General features: G+C 46.0%; 1 protein-coding gene across 1 annotated transcript; it reads left to right on the plus strand.

Annotated features, from left to right (window-relative positions):
* The first annotated feature begins 3,724 nt into the window (after positions 1-3,724).
* MEX3B (mex-3 RNA binding family member B) lies at positions 3,725-7,552 on the plus strand. Its single transcript, XM_042477553.1, has 2 exons — positions 3,725-4,134; positions 5,837-7,552. Exons 1-2 carry the CDS (start codon positions 3,891-3,893, stop codon positions 7,375-7,377), a joined length of 1,785 nt encoding a protein of 594 aa, XP_042333487.1. The 5' UTR covers positions 3,725-3,890; the 3' UTR covers positions 7,378-7,552.
* Positions 7,553-16,426: the final 8,874 nt, after the last annotated feature.

Below are 16,426 nucleotides of genomic sequence, written 5' to 3' on the forward strand. Positions count from 1 at the left end.
GAGCTTCTGTTTGGTAATGCCCTACATTTCCCCATCATCATCATCATCATCATCATCATCATCATCATCATCATCATCATCATCATCATTTTGTGAATTTAATTAATTTCTTTCCAGGGGATTTTGACTGAATAATAATAATAAATATTGGGGGATTTTGGTAAAACATGCCGGGGAATGCATATCTTTGAGGCTTGTTGGCAACACTGCAAGTTGGAAAGGCTGCCTCCTTTGTCTCCCTCTGCCTTAGAGGAAGAGGAAGAGGAGGAGGAAGAAGGCACCAATTCCTCCTCCTTCTCCTCCTCCTCCTTCCTTCAAATAGCCCAAAAACTGCACATGGCTCTGGAGGCGGAGCAAGGCCAGAGCTGTGCAAAGAAAAGCCACAACCACACCTCCTTTTGTGAGGAGGCAGCAACACAGGGAAAGGGATGGAGAGAAGCAGCAGCTCTGCATCCTTCTTGGCTTTGGGAAGAGGGAGACTCAAGTCTTTCTGTGTGTGGGGGGGGGAAACCTCCCTCAGGAAGGGTTTGGGGTCTCTCCTGACCCTGCAGAGGAGATTTGGGTTTGTTTATATACACTCATCCGTCCATATTTGCGGCTTTGATATTATCAGATTTGACTATTCACGGACTTGAATATGTTCTCTCTAGGAACATGTAGGTCCTCCAGTGCAACTCTATGGTCAACTTTAACTAAAAGTTGCACCGAAAGGGCCCTAGAGATTCCTAACAGAGAATACTCTACTAGGCATTTGTAGCTCCTCCGGCGCAACTCTGGTTGGTGTCTGTCGGACCTTGACCACAGAGTTGCGCTGGAAGACCTAGAGATTCCTAGAGAGGTGTCCTCTCAGGTAAAAACATGCACGTTTTTGTTATTTGTGGTTTTTCCATATTGTGCCCCTAACCCTAGTGACTACGGAGGAACAAGTGTGTATTAAAATAGAATTAAATGACTACAACAATGAAAACAAATTCAGTACTAAAATCCAATTTAAAAGGTGTAAAATGCTTAAAATACATCAAGGCAGAATTTTAGGCCATTCGTTAAGAGCTTCCTGGCCCTCACCCCAAAATGGCCGCTTCTTTCGCACCGCCACCGACCCCAAATGTTGATAAAAATGGCGAGTTAAGGTGCGCATGAGGTGCACTGTAGGTTTTATTTTCCTGGTTGAGGCAAACGTGTACCCATGTTCAATTTGTGTTTATGGGTCCTGGTCAGGACATCTTCATTGTCCAGCTCTCACATCCAGAACAATAGGGAGAGAATAGCAAAGTGTCCTGCACTATGTATCCCAAAGTAAATGTACTTTGGAGATACTGGAAAACCTTTATGTATCAAACTGTATTCATATGTGTTAAAACCAACACCCTAATGACAGACAGTGAAATTAAATCGCCACATATATAGCTACCAATGAAATTGCTAATGAAGGCCGTGTACAGGCCGCCAAAGAGCGCCAGCCTGTGGGCGGAGTCACGGCATAGCATCCGCATGCTCAAAGCCGTGACCCCGCCCCCATGGCGCCATTTTAGTGTGCGCCTGTTGACATGGCATGAGCCATAATGACACCACTGTGGCACAGTGCCCAAACGGCACAGCACAGAAAGGGCGTCATCATGGCACCCCTTCCAGGATGCTCAAAAGAAACTGCCTTTCACGGCTTCTTTTTGTGTCCTCCGGAGGCCACGGCGTGCGGGTTTCGTGGCGCCAGTCTGGGTCCCTTCCAACTCTGATTTTCTGATTCTATAGAGTTTATCACACTGGGGATGCTTTCGGCATTAAAGAGAGATTAAAGCACATTTAAAGCATCCCACAAATGAAGCAGAAATGGCGAGTAATTGGCGAGTAATGATTATCACACACAATTGCACAAATAAAATGATATCGGAAATGCATTGTCACTGAAATCCCGAAATGATGCACATTAATGCTTCTTTGTGACTTTAATGGTGGGTTTTGTGCGATGTTGTGCAAAATCGTGCATATTTACGCAATTCTTCTTCCAGGATGTTTACGGGATAAACTCCTGATATCCTTCACGTGATTCTATGTTTTGATTGTAAGTTCCTGCATGGTGGAATGGGGCTGGAGAGGCTGGCCCTTGCGGTCACTCTAGGATTCTCTGATTCTGTGCTTTGATTGAGAGTTCCTGCATGGCAGGAGGATTGGACTGGGTGGCCTTTGTGGTCTCTTTCAGCTCTATGATTCTATGCTTGTGAGTTCCTGCATGGCAGGGGGGTTGGAGGGGTTGGCCCTTGTGGTCTCTTCCAAATAATGATTCTGATTCTTTGCTTTGATTGAGAGTTCCTGCATGGCAGAATGGGGTTGGAGGGGTTGGCCCTTGTGGTCTCTTCCAACTAAATGATTCTATGCTTTGATTGAGAGTTCCTGCATGGCAGGAGGATCGGACTGGATGCCTCTTGCGGTCTCTTCCAAGTCTATGATTCTCTGAGAGGACTGGATGTACTCTCTTCCAACTCCATGATTGTATGCTTTGACTGTGAGTTCCTGCATGGCAGAATGGGGTTGGAAATTTGGAATGGAGTTAATTGAGAGGAGTGGATGGCCCTTGCATTCTCTCTTCCAACTCCATGACTGTATGCTTTGACTGTGAGTTCCTGCATGGCAAGGGGGTTGGAGTGGGTGGCCCTGGGGTCCCTTCCCAGTCTATGCTTCTGACCCACCAGAGGTAGGGGCCCCTATTGCCCACCCCATAGAGCTTCTCAAGGCCTCCCTCCCTCCCTTTTGGGAGCTGTCCTGCTGCCTTATAGACAACAAAGGAAAGCAGCCTCAGCCTGGGCTGGGAGGGGCGTGGCAGGGGAGGGCGGGGCCAGACCGGGTTGGCCACGCCCCTTTGGGGGAATTAGCCAATGGCGAGGCCGGGTGTCCGCCTGTGCTGCCGGGGCAGTGCTGGCTCCCTCCCTCCCTCCTTCCGCGGAGTGTCTGGCTGCAGCAGCGGAGGCTCAGACGGAGGAGGGAGGGAAGGGAAGGGAAGGGAAGGAGGCCAGCGGTGAGTGGCGGCTGGGAGGGGCCCTTCCTTCCAGCATTGTGGCCCGAGGAGGAGGAGGAGGAGGAGGAGGAAGGCCAGGCAGGGGGCCAGGAGGAGGAAGGAAGGAAGGAAGGAAGGAAGAGGAGCCCAGGACAAGGCGACATCATCACCATCATCATCTTCATCATCCTCCAACACACAACAGCCTCCCCCCCCAAAGAAAAAGGCAGGCCAAGGAAGAGACAAAAAGAAAAGGGGGCAATCTGGGTTGGCAGGGGGCGGGGGGCACCCTCTGGATCTCGGCTTCTGCTGCTTTTTCATCATCCTCATCATCCTCGTCTTCTTGAAACCGGATTGCCCTCGCCACGATCGCCTTCTCCTTTCTTCGGGACGATCCACGTTTTAGAGACCGCTTCGCCCCCTCCCTCTCCTCCTCCTCCTCCTCCTCCTTTTGTTCGCGGCTGGAAGGAAGGAAGGAAGGAAGAGCGAGCCTCCTCCGCTCTCCGGCCATCTGCCTCGGCGGCGCCTCCTTTGTGTCTGATTTGAGGGCTGGGGGAGGGGGCTGGCTTGGCTTCCCTCCTTCCTTTTCTCCTTCCCTTTCTCATCCCTTCCTTCCTTCCCTTTCTCCTCCCTTCCCTTTCTCATTCCTCCCTCCCTCCCCTTCCTCCTTCTTTTCTTCCTTCCCTGTCGCCTGTCTCCCTCCCTCCCTCCTTGCCTTCCTTCCTTCCTTCCCTGCTTCCTTCTTTCCTTCATTTTCTTTCCTTTCTCTTCCCTTCCTCCCTCCTCCTTTCCTCCCTCCCTTCCTTCCCCAGCTGGAGAGGCAATCCAGGGGCAATCCAAGGGGAGGCCAGACCCAGAGGAGGAGGCCCTGCATCCCTCCCTGCTTCCATCCTCCCGCACGATGCCCAGCTCCTTGTTCGCGGAGATGGAGCGGAATGGGAGCGTTGTGGGAGGCGTGGGAGGCGAGACCTTGGACGACCAGCGCGCCCTCCAGATCGCCCTGGACCAGCTCTCCCTGCTGGGCTTGGACAACGACGAGGCCGCCTCCCTCTACGACAACGAGCCCAGGAAGAAGAGCGTCAACATGACCGAGTGCGTCCCGGTGCCCAGCTCCGAGCACGTCGCCGAGATCGTCGGCAGGCAAGGTGGGCTTGCAGGGATGATCATGAGGAGGATGAGGATGATGATGGGGAGCACCTGGGAGGGAGGAGGGATGGGAGACAGCATCCCTGTGGGCACCTGGCAGCCACAAGACAAAGGGAGAGGGGCATCAAAAGGTGTGTGTGGGGGGGTCTTCTGGACCCCCTGGGGGCATCTTGGGGGCGAGGAAACAGCAGCCCCCCTGCAATTCAATGGGAGCTCCCCCCCCCTTCTGGCACCACGAGACAAAGCAAGAGGAGGCAGTGGTTGGGGTTGGGGGGTGTTGTGAGGGGCAAGAGGGGGGTTTGTTGGCCCACAGGGTTGCAGAAACAGCACACACACCCTGCCATTGCACCCCTGTGGGCACCTGGACACAAGGCAAAGCAAAAGGAGGCAATAGGAGGGTGGGGGATGTATGGGGGGATCAAGATGGGGGCATCTTGAGGGGTGAGGGTTGAGGGAACAGCATGCCCCCCTGCAATTGTAGTGTACAATGGGTCAACAAACCTCATCTTGCCCCTCACAACAAACCCCCACCCACCATTGCTTCCTCTTGCTTTGTGTTGCGGTGCCCAGGTGCCCACAGGGGTCGCCTCCTGTCAGATTGCAGGGTGGCTGCTGTTTCCTCACCCCCCCTCAAGATACCCCCCATAAGGGTCAACAACCCCATATTGCTCCCCACAACACATCCCACCCTCCCATCACCCTCTCACTTTGTGTTGTGATGCCCAGGTGCCCATAGGAGTCTCCTCCCATTGAATTGCGGGTGGGGTGGGGACACCCTGGCCTCCCTTTCCTCACCCCCTTCCATGCCCCTTAAGACAAAGAGAGTGGAGCCCAGGGTGGATGGCTTTCTCCTCCCAGTTGTCTGCCTTCTCCTTTTCCTCAGATGTGGCTGTGCCACCCACTCACCCACTCCCTGCATGGCAAATGCCATTGGGTGCCTTTTGTTAGGATATGCTGAGGGGTGTGGTGGATAGGGATGGTTATAATCCCCCCTCCTTTAAAAAAAACCTTTCTTTCTTTCTTTCCTTCCATCCTTCCTTCCTTCCCCTGGCATTTAGTGCCTTTGTGGTCTTTGTGTTGATTTGGGCCAGGATTTGGTACCCACGCCTCTGCTGCTGCTTTGTTGAGGTCTGCCTTCCTCTCTAATGATGGAGCCCCAGTGGATTGTTATTGTGGGCTTTTCTTTGTGTGTTGCCTGGTTTGGGCCGCCCTCTGGCGAGGGAGGCGAGGTGGACGGTCTCTTGGCATGCATTGCCTGAGATCTGGATGTATGTTGTTGTTGTTGTTTGTGTATTGTTGGTTTTTCCTCTCTCTTTTTTTCTCTGTCTGCCTTCCATCTTTCCCCCTTCTTTTTCTCTCTCCCCACCCCCCATCTCTGTCCAACTGATGCCCTCCGAAGAAAGGGTTGGGCCAATGGGAGTATGTGTTGGCTTCACGGGTTGGGGGCAGAGGGGCGTGTTGTGTTGGAGTGACCAACCTTGGCAATCCTGATGCCTGTTGTTCTCCTGATGGGTGTTGTTGGGGATGGGAGGGGATTCAAGCTGGAAAAAGGCAATGGCACAAGTAGGAACAAATAGGGGACATGCTGGGCAGGTTAGGGTGGATCCTTCCTTTGTTGCTTCCCCCAAAGCTAGAGATGTAACCCTTTCTTTCCCTCCTCCACTCTTCCCTCCCTCATTCCTTCCTTCTTCTCCTCTTCAGGTTGTAAAATCAAAGCACTCCGGGCCAAGACCAACACCTACATCAAAACCCCAGTCCGCGGGGAGGAACCGCTCTTTGTGGTGACAGGCAGGAAAGAAGATGTCGCCATGGCCCGGCGGGAGATCATTTCTGCAGCAGAACATTTCTCCATGATCCGTGCCTCCCGGAACAAAAACACCGTCTTGAATGGGACGGTGCCCAGTCCTCCCAACTTGCCTGGGCAGACCACCATCCAAGTGCGGGTGCCTTACCGCGTGGTTGGCCTGGTGGTGGGACCCAAAGGAGCCACCATCAAGCGGATTCAGCAGCAAACGCACACCTACATTGTCACGCCCAGCCGTGACAAGGAGCCTGTCTTTGAGGTGACTGGCATGCCAGAGAACGTGGACCGGGCCCGGGAGGAGATTGAAGCCCACATTGCCATGCGCACCGGTGGCATCATTGAGCTGACCGACGACAATGACTTTCATGCCAACGGCACCGATGTGGGCTTTGAACTGGGTGGTGGTGCTGGCAGCCTCTGGAGTAAACCCACCCCACCACCTCCTCCACCTCCCCCACCACCGCCTCCTCCTCCACCACCACCACCCTCTGCGCCTCCAACACCTGGCCGCAAACCTTTCTGCAGCTACCGCAACGACAGCTCTAGCTCGCTGGGCAGTGCCTCCACTGACTCCTACTTCGGTTCTGGAGGCAGCGCCCGCTTGGCTGACTTCAGCCCACCCAGTCCAGCCTTGAGCTTCCCTTCGCACAATGGTGGCAACCACAACCACAATGGCTACGGTGCCTATGGGGAGGGCCTCTCCTCACCTGAAGGCTGTGGCTCCTCTGAGCTGCCCGGCTTTGAGTCCCCGCCGGGCTTTGACTTGGCTCCGGCACCTCCACCCACTGCGCCCTTGCTCTGGTCCCAGTTCGAGCGTGGGAGCCCTGCCTCGCCCACTGCACTCGCCTTCCCTGCTGGCAGCGGCAATGGTGGCCCGCCTCCCCCAAATGCCAACCTGGCCTTGCTGGCAAGTGGCAGTGGTGGCGGGCAGAGGCGTGGTGCTGGGCCGCCTCCTCCTCCGACACGGATCTCCCCGCCTCTGCATGGTGGAGCCGGAAGTGTGGTGTTGGCAGTTGAGCAGCAGCATCCTTTGGCACGACGGGTGCGGAGCGACCCGGGAGGCCGCCTCATTGCCGCCGCTGTAGCTGCCGCCGCCGCCGCCGCTGCTGCAGCCTCTTCATCTTCTTCCTACCCTCTCTATGCCAACGGGCTGGGTTGCCACTTGCCCGGCTTGCCCTCTGACTCCTCGGCCTCCTCTTCTTCCTCCTCTTCGTCCAGCTCTTCCTCCAGCTCCTCTTGTTCTTCTTCCTCCGGCCTGCGACGGAAAGGCAGCCGCGACTGCTCCATCTGCTTCGAGAGCGAGGTGATCGCAGCCCTGGTGCCCTGCGGCCACAATCTCTTCTGCATGGAGTGTGCCAACCGGATTTGTGAGAAGACGGAGCCCCAATGCCCAGTCTGCCACAGTGCTGTCACCCAGGCCATCCGCATCTTCTCCTAGGAAATCTCTCACTTCAAAAGTCTCAATCGCTGCATCTGCACTGCAGAAATAATCCGGTTTGACACCATTTTAATTGCCATAGCTTAGTGCTGTAGAATTCTGGAAACTGTAGTTTGTTGTGGCACTAGAGCTTTGCTAGATGAGGGTCAGGAGGAAGAAGCTGATGAGTTGGAGCTCTGATGCCACAACAAATTTATAATCCCCTGAATCCCATAGCATTGAGCCATGGCAGTTAAAGTGGAGTCAGACCAGATTATTTCTGCAGTGCGGATGCAGCCTACGCCTATCACCCTCTCTCACTCACATGAATATTTTGTGCGCACAACAAGATACACACCTCTAAGCAACCTCTTCCACTCGCGTATATAATCCTACATATAAATATATATAGATGTGTATACTCTCCGCGTTGGGCTTTTAAAGCTGCAGTATCCGCACATCCCAAAAAAAGGAAAACACAAATTGAAGAAGTGACAATAGAGGGGACCTGGTGTTTTGCAAGATGGTTACCATCTTTTTCTTAAATTTTGATATTATTTTGCATTGAGTGTTCTTGTAGCCTAGGATGGGTTAAGGGGGATATTTGTAACATCTGGTGCATGCTATAAATATTAAGGAACGACATTCTAGTAATAGACTAGTATCTACACTTTCTCTTTGAGCCAAGCTTCCAAAATGCTTCTCTTTCTCTCTCTCCTCTTTCTCTCTTTCTTGTCTTTCACACTTTTCTAAATTAAAGTAGGAAATGCATATTGGATTATGATGGCGTGTGAACAGTTAGTATAATGTGCTGGTAGTTACTTAGATTGCTTACTGAGACATAAATCTATGGATGGATTACTTTCCTTGAATGTTCTTGAAAGGGCAAGGTTTTTTTTCCTGTGAAAAAAAGTTAATAATAATGATGATAATAATAATAATTAAAAAAAACTTATGATACTGCAGCTTTATCAAAGAAAAAAAGGAAACTGTAACATATCTCTTATATATATATTAAAATGTTTAAAGGTTTTAAAGATGAATTGCATTAATACAGATTGAAGTATTTTATTCTTTTTTGACTTGAAAAATTATATTTCATATTGCAAAGATGTTTACAAGTATTTTAATTTAAGTTCAGTGAACTTTTTTGTAGCTGGGTTAAATCTTTTTTATTTTTTAGTATGGCCTTATGGCAAAGAACACTGTATTATTTTACTATCACACAATTGTGAATGGAATTACAAAACCATAAATGTGTAATACTTTGAACAGTATTCTGTTGGGATGGAGATTTTTTATAGGTTCAGGAAAAAAGAAATCTTTTAAATCTGCTTCACCCAGCATATTTTCTATTCAGTGATATGAAGCATATTTTATTCTATATTATTACAAAAATGGAAGCGTTTAAGCATACATCAAAAGGAACTGTTGATGCTTTCTAACATTTGTATAAATAGAATTCAGTGGAGATTACAAAAAAAATTCTGTTGCACCACTATAGTTTAGTATTTCTATTTTAATACATTTGTTTACCACTTCTTTATGTATATGTAGGTGATATTACTTGATCTTAAATGTACTTTACTGAGCAAAGTTTAAAAAAAACAAAACAAAGTATATTTTATTTTATGATAAAGGGCCTTTAACCTCATGGTCAAATACTAATATTATATTTGCTGAGACAAGATTTGAAATTGTATCAAGAGTTTTATTTTTCTGACATTTAAAGTTCTACATAATAAAGGTAAAACTTAAGTAATGGTGCTACTTCATGTTTTTTTAAGTATTTCTATATAAATAAAATATTACAGAAAAGCAGCTGGTGTTTTTGATTAGATTTTGGTGCTGTTTTGTATTTCGGTGTTGGAGATGAGAAAATCCAGTGTATGTCTTTAATGGGACATGATTTTTGAACGTCTTTTAAAAGGGGTTGCATATTTTGGAGTGGGTTTACCGAGGTGTCTGTACTTGTTAGCAAGTTCTTGCTGTCTTGACATGTTCTCCTTTGTTTCAGGGTGTAAAGTCTACACAGTGAGCAGGCAACTGACTTGTATTGCAAATATGCTTTTCCAATGTGTGAATTAGCTCTCATACTCACTTCTGTATGTGTATATACTACAGACCTGTGAACGTGTGACTGACCCACCAGGCCGAATGCAATACCCAAATCTGCAAACAAAACATCCTGCTTTTGCTACCTGTCTGGGAAGGTGAGAGCTGAGGATCGCTAAGCAAATGGCAGACCACATTATCTGACCTGATGGTCTATATTTGGCCTGTAAGGTTATACCTTATGCATTAATGGTTCACTGACATTCTTGTTAAGAGTTAATGCTGGACCTCATGAAGTTAGCTGCAGATTGGAAAAAATGTGCAGGTAGGGTTTTCCTCTATATCACTCTTGATAAAGATATGTAACCTTTTTTTTTTCTATTGATGTTATTAAGGCCTGTTGCAGACTGCCGGAATAAAGCTGCTTCAGGTCTCTTTGGAGGTATGCTGTTTATTTTTTTTTTTATTGTTTTTATCTTTTTCACATGTACAATATTATATACAAATTAACATCACCAATTCATTTCTTATAAACTGTACATACATTCCTCTCCCGATGAACTTCCGTTCTAACTTCTATTCCCTTCTTCCCAATCTCCTTCCCTTTCGCTTACACAAATAACAAAATATTAACCATTATCCATTTGTGTTTTGGAGGTATGCTGTTTAAATGATGCATGAAGAGTCCGGAGGTCGCGCCAAAGCCACACTCCATTCCTAAGCACTGGAGTGCAGCTTTGGTGCAGCTTCCGTATTCTTAGGATGCATGCATCATTTAAACAGCATACTGTACCTCCAAAGAGACCCGAAGCAGCTTTATTTGGGCAGTCTGCAACAGGCCAATGATTAGTTAACTTGGAAGTGCCTGTTGTAAATACAGCTGGCCCTCCACATTTGCAGCTTTGACTTGGGCAGATTTGATTACTTGTGATTTTGATTAATATGCTCTCTAGGAATTACTAGGTCCTCCAGCACAGCTCTGCCAGAAGTTGACCATAGAATTGTGCTGGAGAACCTAGAAGTTCCTAGAGAAAGCACTTCTCAGGGCATTTGTAGGCCCTCCAGCATGATTCTATGATCAACTTCTGGCAGATGTTGACCATAAGAGTTGCATTGGAGGAACTGGGGATTCCTAGAGCAGTGTTCTCTATGGTAAAAAAATAGTATTTTTGTTTAAAATATTCTTTTTTTCCACATCCACAGGGGTACTTCACCCCTAACCCCAGCGAATGTGGAGGGACCACTGTAGATCAGTGGTTCTCAAACTTTGGTCCTTCAGGTGTTTGAGACTTCAAGTGCCAGTAACCCCAGCCACCTTTGTGTCGGTCTGTGACCATAATAAAGATTCCTTTTCCAGGCACCTTAGCCAATGGTCAGGGATTCTGGGAACTCCGGTTAAGAAATGGATGGAGGACCACAGATTGAAAACCACTGAAGTAAATGAAAAGTATCTACATCTTAAAAGTTTCAGTTACTATGTACTGTATATACTCATGTATAAGTCTAGAAATTTTAGTCAAAAAATTGATCCAGAAAACCTGAGTCGACTTATCCATGGGTCAATGTACCTTAACTCATATTTAACAAAGAATCATGCCCTGGCGAAAAGCAAGAGTGTAATTTATCTGGAAGCACTGACCTCCCTCTACTATGTATTTCATCCAGCCAGCCTTCAGGGTGACCACAAAGAACATTGTTTTCCTTTGCTCCATATAATGGGACTTGTTACATACTCTAAAGTTTTACCCTCAACGTATCCACGGGTCATATCAAAATCCTTAATTTCGCCCCCCAAACCTGCCCTCAACTTATACATGAGGTCGACTTATAGTCGAGTATATATGGTATTTCATTATGATCTGTGAGTACAATCCAGTTTTAAAAACATGCATGCTGGCATCCAAGCCCAGTGGTACTGAAAATCACATGCTCAAGTGGATACTACCTACGTGACCTTTTTCCCCTCCTTTGGCAGTGTGTAACTTCTGATACTTGTATGCACTGGCTACAATACAAGCATGGCCTGATCTTGAAGTCTGGCCATGTCAGCTTTGTCCAACTGGAAGAAGATGGAGCTGACAACAGTTCAGCCTGGCTGAAGCTGCACACTCCTAGTGTGTTGAACTGCATATCCTATGATCCCCAGACAGCCTGGCCATGATGGGAATTGTATTCCAACACACAATCAGGGCACTGACTTGGGGCAGGCTAATATATGGTTTCCAGTGGACATACGTATGCCATTTGATGGATCAAACTACTGAAATACTGTATCTTCAATAGACCTGATTCAGGTAACAGATGAAGCAGGGGCGTGCCTCCCATAGCAACTACATTGCTTCTGAGTAACACCGTTTTTAGACTACTATTTTAGATTGCCGGTGAATGAAGTTATTGCACCAGGATCCAATGGTCTTGCTGTGTATTTAAAAAACAAAACTGTGCTTACAAAAGTGCATGGTAGAGAAAGAAATCCTAGCCATGCCTGCTCCCTGATGCAGTAGTTTTCTATCTGCAGGGGAATGGTTTTTCTTGGTGAAGCATTTACCTGTGCAGTCTTCTTGACCTAACAACAATCGTAGTGAGCAAAATAGGAAGCTGCCTTCTACTGAATCAGGCTGACTGGGATTTCCAGCCAATTTGGGATTGTATACACGAAAGCTGTTTTCCAAGCTTTTCCTAGGTTGAACCTGAAGGCTTCAGCAAGACAAACATCTGCTTGTGGGATTGCAGTGTAAACCAGTGCTTCTTAGGATACCTGATGTAAGGGAGACTCAGTGATCCCCCTTCTCCTAACATGCCAGAGACTGTTATCATATTTCTGCCCATTGGCTACAACTCTTTCTTTCCTGGAAAGTTACAACTGATGGTGCATGGACCAGCACAGGTCTCCGGCCCACCATTTGGAGTAGCACTGCTGTACATACAAAACTCTTGGAATCTGGACTTCTAAAATAGATTTCATTTATAAAAAGCGGTGTGACTTCTCACTCGGTTTAAACTCACAGATGGTTTCTCTCAAAGAAGTAGCAGGATTAGCTTCTTCTAGCATAGAAAGGAGGAAGGCAGTGGGAGGGAAAAAATGTGGCAACACCTTTAAGACTGATTTTTATTTCTTGCAGGGGCTTTTGTGAACCCACTTCTTCGGATGCAGTATGACTCAGGTATAAAGTACTGTATATTTATATAGCTTTGGGAGTGGGGTAGAATGTAATAGGATCCAGAAAAATGTAAATCATGTTGCCCAACCCTTTCAAAATTTAGGGCAAGAGACATGATTTGCAACTTTCTGGGTCCTATTGCATTCTGTCCCACCCCACTAATGTATAAATATGCTTTATACCTGAGACCTTAATACCACAGTACTGAATCCAAAGAAGTGGGTTTATATCCATGAAAGCTCATGCTAAAATAAAACCCAGTTAGTATTATAGGTGCTGCCGTTTCCCTTTTTTTATGCCTCACCCACCCTTCCTCTTTTTTATACAATGTTGCCTGGGTCTCATTGGTCATCCAAAGAATTTTATGTATCATGGCTCTTGCCTATGTTGGTTGAAGAATTATGGGAGTTGCAGTCTAAAATGCTAACTTTTGTAAGTTCTGTAAAAGAGGCATGATGCATGTGTCCTAAGGGGCCAGAAGCCATGCCAAAGCCATGCTCCAGTCCTTATGCAAAGTCATGGAAAAGTTACTTGTTGGACAACAACTCCCAGAATCCCTTAGCCAGCATAGTTGGTGGCCAAACTAGGGGCATGCTGGGAGCTCTGTGCATGGGTAATTTAAGTATAGGGTGCAATGTGCCATGTTAGTAAAGTTGTGAAATGGTTTGGTACCTCCAGCTTTGGCATTGCTTCCTGGGTTTGGGGGTTTCTGAGGCACTTCTGAGATATCTGCTGTTTTTAGAAATGACATTGCTGGGGCGCCTTTCTTCCTTGAAACAAGTTATCCAAAGTCTGGGTCACATAGCAGTGCAAAGCACAAGAGTAGCCCCATGAACTGAACCATCAGCCATTGAGTAGGTTTCCTTGCATGTATGCGTGTATGTACCTTCAAGTCACCTGTCGACTTATGGCAACCCCATGAATGTCACAGGGTTTTCTTAGGCAAGGAATATTCAGAGGTAGCTTTGCCGCTTCCTTCTTCTGCAGTAGCTAGTATTCATTGGTGGTCTCCCATCCAATTATGTACCAGAGCTTACCATGCTTAGCTTCCAAGATGACATGGGAACTGGTACCTTTAGGGTATTTAGGCCCTATTGGGTTCTCTATTTTACACCCCCCCCCCACACACACAATAGCCTGCCAGAATAGCTTCATGTTGTCTGTTCCTCCTTACTATAGGCAATTGGTTCCTACGTCAATGCTTACAATTTGGAAGAGTGTAAATATGTTGCAAAAGCCCAAATGTGTTGATGGTGGCCATTTGAAAAGACCAGGCATTTTGTGAAGACTTTGGGCCTGCTTCTTTATTTCTGTTGGTCTGCATTTGTAGTACAGGATTCAAGGGAAGGGGCACAAGCCTTTCTGCTAAAATAATAAGGGCTATTGCATGACTTATGAGTTCTGGAGTCCTTTTACCCTATCCAATTATGGTGTTGCGATTTGTTTTAATTGTCATGGCAATATTTTGTGGAATTTGGGGATTTGTAGTTTTAGGATGTTCTCTGGCCAATAATGTTAAATACTGCCTCCCAATAGAAAATCTCAAGATGGTGACAGTTGAAGGCAGAATCATATCCCTATAAAGTGAAAGGGCCCCTGGCCAGTTTAATCCATCCATTTATATTTGCCTTCTGTATACTTAAAAACAAATCTTTCTGAAATGAAAGGCACCGTTCCTTTGCTGTGAGTTGGTGCTTATTTGTGTCCTAGCAGGCATTTTCTTGGAAGAGGCATTCCTCTTGTGTGGGAGTGGAGAATGCCTCTTGAGACTATGAATGCCACTTGCATTTATGATGGGCATTTGTAATAAGTTTTATATAGCATTCACTCGCCCACATCCCTACCGCTCTGTTAATCAGGATGTCTTCATAATTGGTTAATATTTTTTAAAATGAATTAAATATTGAAGCCTACTAAACTGTAATAACAATTTTCTGTGCTCAGATGAAGTCTGTGGTTCTCTTTCCTCCCTTCTTCCCTTGCTTTTTCTGTCAATAAATTCATGCTCAGATTTTATGCCTGAGTAAGAAATTGCAACTTGGTTATTGGCTGACCTGCCTGTAACTTCTTCGTGTCTCCTGACCCTGTTCTTTCCACTCTTGCATTCAGCTGAGCTTTCACAGAAATGCACATGGCCTTCTACATTTGCACCCTTGACTTTTGCAGATTTGATTATTTGCAATGTTGATTAATATGTTCTCTCTAGGAATCTCTAGATCCCCCAGCGCAACTCTGCCAGAAGTTGACCATAGAGTTATGCTGGAGAACCTAGAAGTTCGCAGAGAAAACACTTCTTTAGGCATTTGTAGGTCCTCCAGCATGAGTCTATGAGCAAATTATGGCAGATGTTGTCTGTAGAGTTTCACTGGAGGATCTGGAGATTCTTAGAGAGGTGTTCTCTTAGGTAAAAAGAATAGTGTTTTTTCATTTGCGATTTTCCCACATGCATGAGCTTTACCCTGTCGGTCACAAAATGTTTGCCATGGCTGTTAAAATTAGAGAGAATGAATTATTAAAAAGAGGTCTGCCTAACGGATCTATAACCTTAATCTATAATTTCATAATCCAAACAATCTCCAATGTTGTAATCTAATCTGCCCACTTAATTATATTTTTAACTTTTTGTATTGTAATGTGTGTTAACATAATCTATTTTATATTGGTTTATATGTTATCCAACCTTTCCGTTTATGTGATCCAAGTTATTGTATACCTTGATGGCTCTATTGACCATAAATAAAGATTGTGTGTGTGTGTGCGTGTGTGCACGCGTACAACTAATATAAAGATTAAATGTAATTATTACCTTTGCAATTTTTAATTTTTTTGGTTGCTGGAGCATACAAAGCTACTTGCCATATTTCTGTAGTTGAGTTAAAAATGAGTAAATCTAGGTAACTGTTCTGTATTCATGATTGCTATTTGGTCACAATTTTGACACTATTGCCACAATTGTAAATCCCCCCCCCCCCAACCTACTCTACAGGGCATGAGCAATCAGAGCATGAATGAATTATGTTTCTCTCAAATTTGGAGTGTTCGGACCAGGAGTAGTTACAAAGTTGAGTATACTATGGCCCCATACAGATAGGCCAAAATAAAGCTGTTTTGGACCACTTTAGAGGTATGCTGTTTAAATGATGCATGGGTCCTAAGAGTCCAGAAGCCAAGACAAAGCCACAATCCAGTCTTAAGGACTGGAGTTCAGCTTTGGTGCAGCTTCTGGACTCTTAGGACGCATGCATCATTTAAACAGCATACCTCCAAAGTGGCCCAAAGCAGCTTTATAATGGCCTGTCTGCATAGGGCCTTAGTATACTTAAGGTAGTGCCTTGAACTAAGTTGCTGCTATGGAATACAGACCATTGCTATATATTAAAGCCTTTGAGCCTCACTGATTTCTTTCAGAATGCTAATGCACATGGTTTTAAAATGGCACAAAGTTTTAAAATTCGTTTTTAACTTGTTGATTGTATTCAATACCTTTTAGTCTACGTATTTGTTATGGTTTTAAATTGTTTCAATTTGCTTGCTGTGGTTTTATTTGTAGGTTGCCCTGTGGATTTTTTATATATATAAGAAAGGAGAAATAAAATAAAATAAAATAGTGGTTGTAAAATAAACCTTTGCAGGACATTGAATAACTGGCTATAGTCTAGCATGAGGCAATCTCAAATCCGTGAGTTTCATTCGGCTTAAGTGTACCAAAATATGTTGGATTTTGACCTGAAGGTTTTGAATGATGGCTTTCATTTCTCTTTACAAGGTGCCATAAATAGCTCTGTGCTGAGCAGTCCTGGTCAGGTTGCAGGTTTGCCAACATTTCAACTAGCCCCTGTCGCCAGATCCTTTAA

Source organism: Sceloporus undulatus, chromosome 6, assembly GCF_019175285.1.
Source record: "Sceloporus undulatus isolate JIND9_A2432 ecotype Alabama chromosome 6, SceUnd_v1.1, whole genome shotgun sequence".
In the NCBI taxonomy this organism is placed as follows: Eukaryota; Metazoa; Chordata; class Lepidosauria; order Squamata; family Phrynosomatidae; genus Sceloporus; species Sceloporus undulatus.

What these genes read in the sequence shown, in the direction of transcription:
- MEX3B (XM_042477553.1), top strand. Translation starts at nt 3,891, where the DNA reads ATGCCCAGCTCCTTGTTCGCGGAGATGGAGCGGAATGGGAGCGTTGTG. An exon ending in CGAGATCGTCGGCAGGCAAG is followed by an intron (nt 4,135 to 5,836) that starts GTGGGCTTGCAG and finishes TCTCCTCTTCAG; the next exon opens with GTTGTAAAATCAAAGCACTC.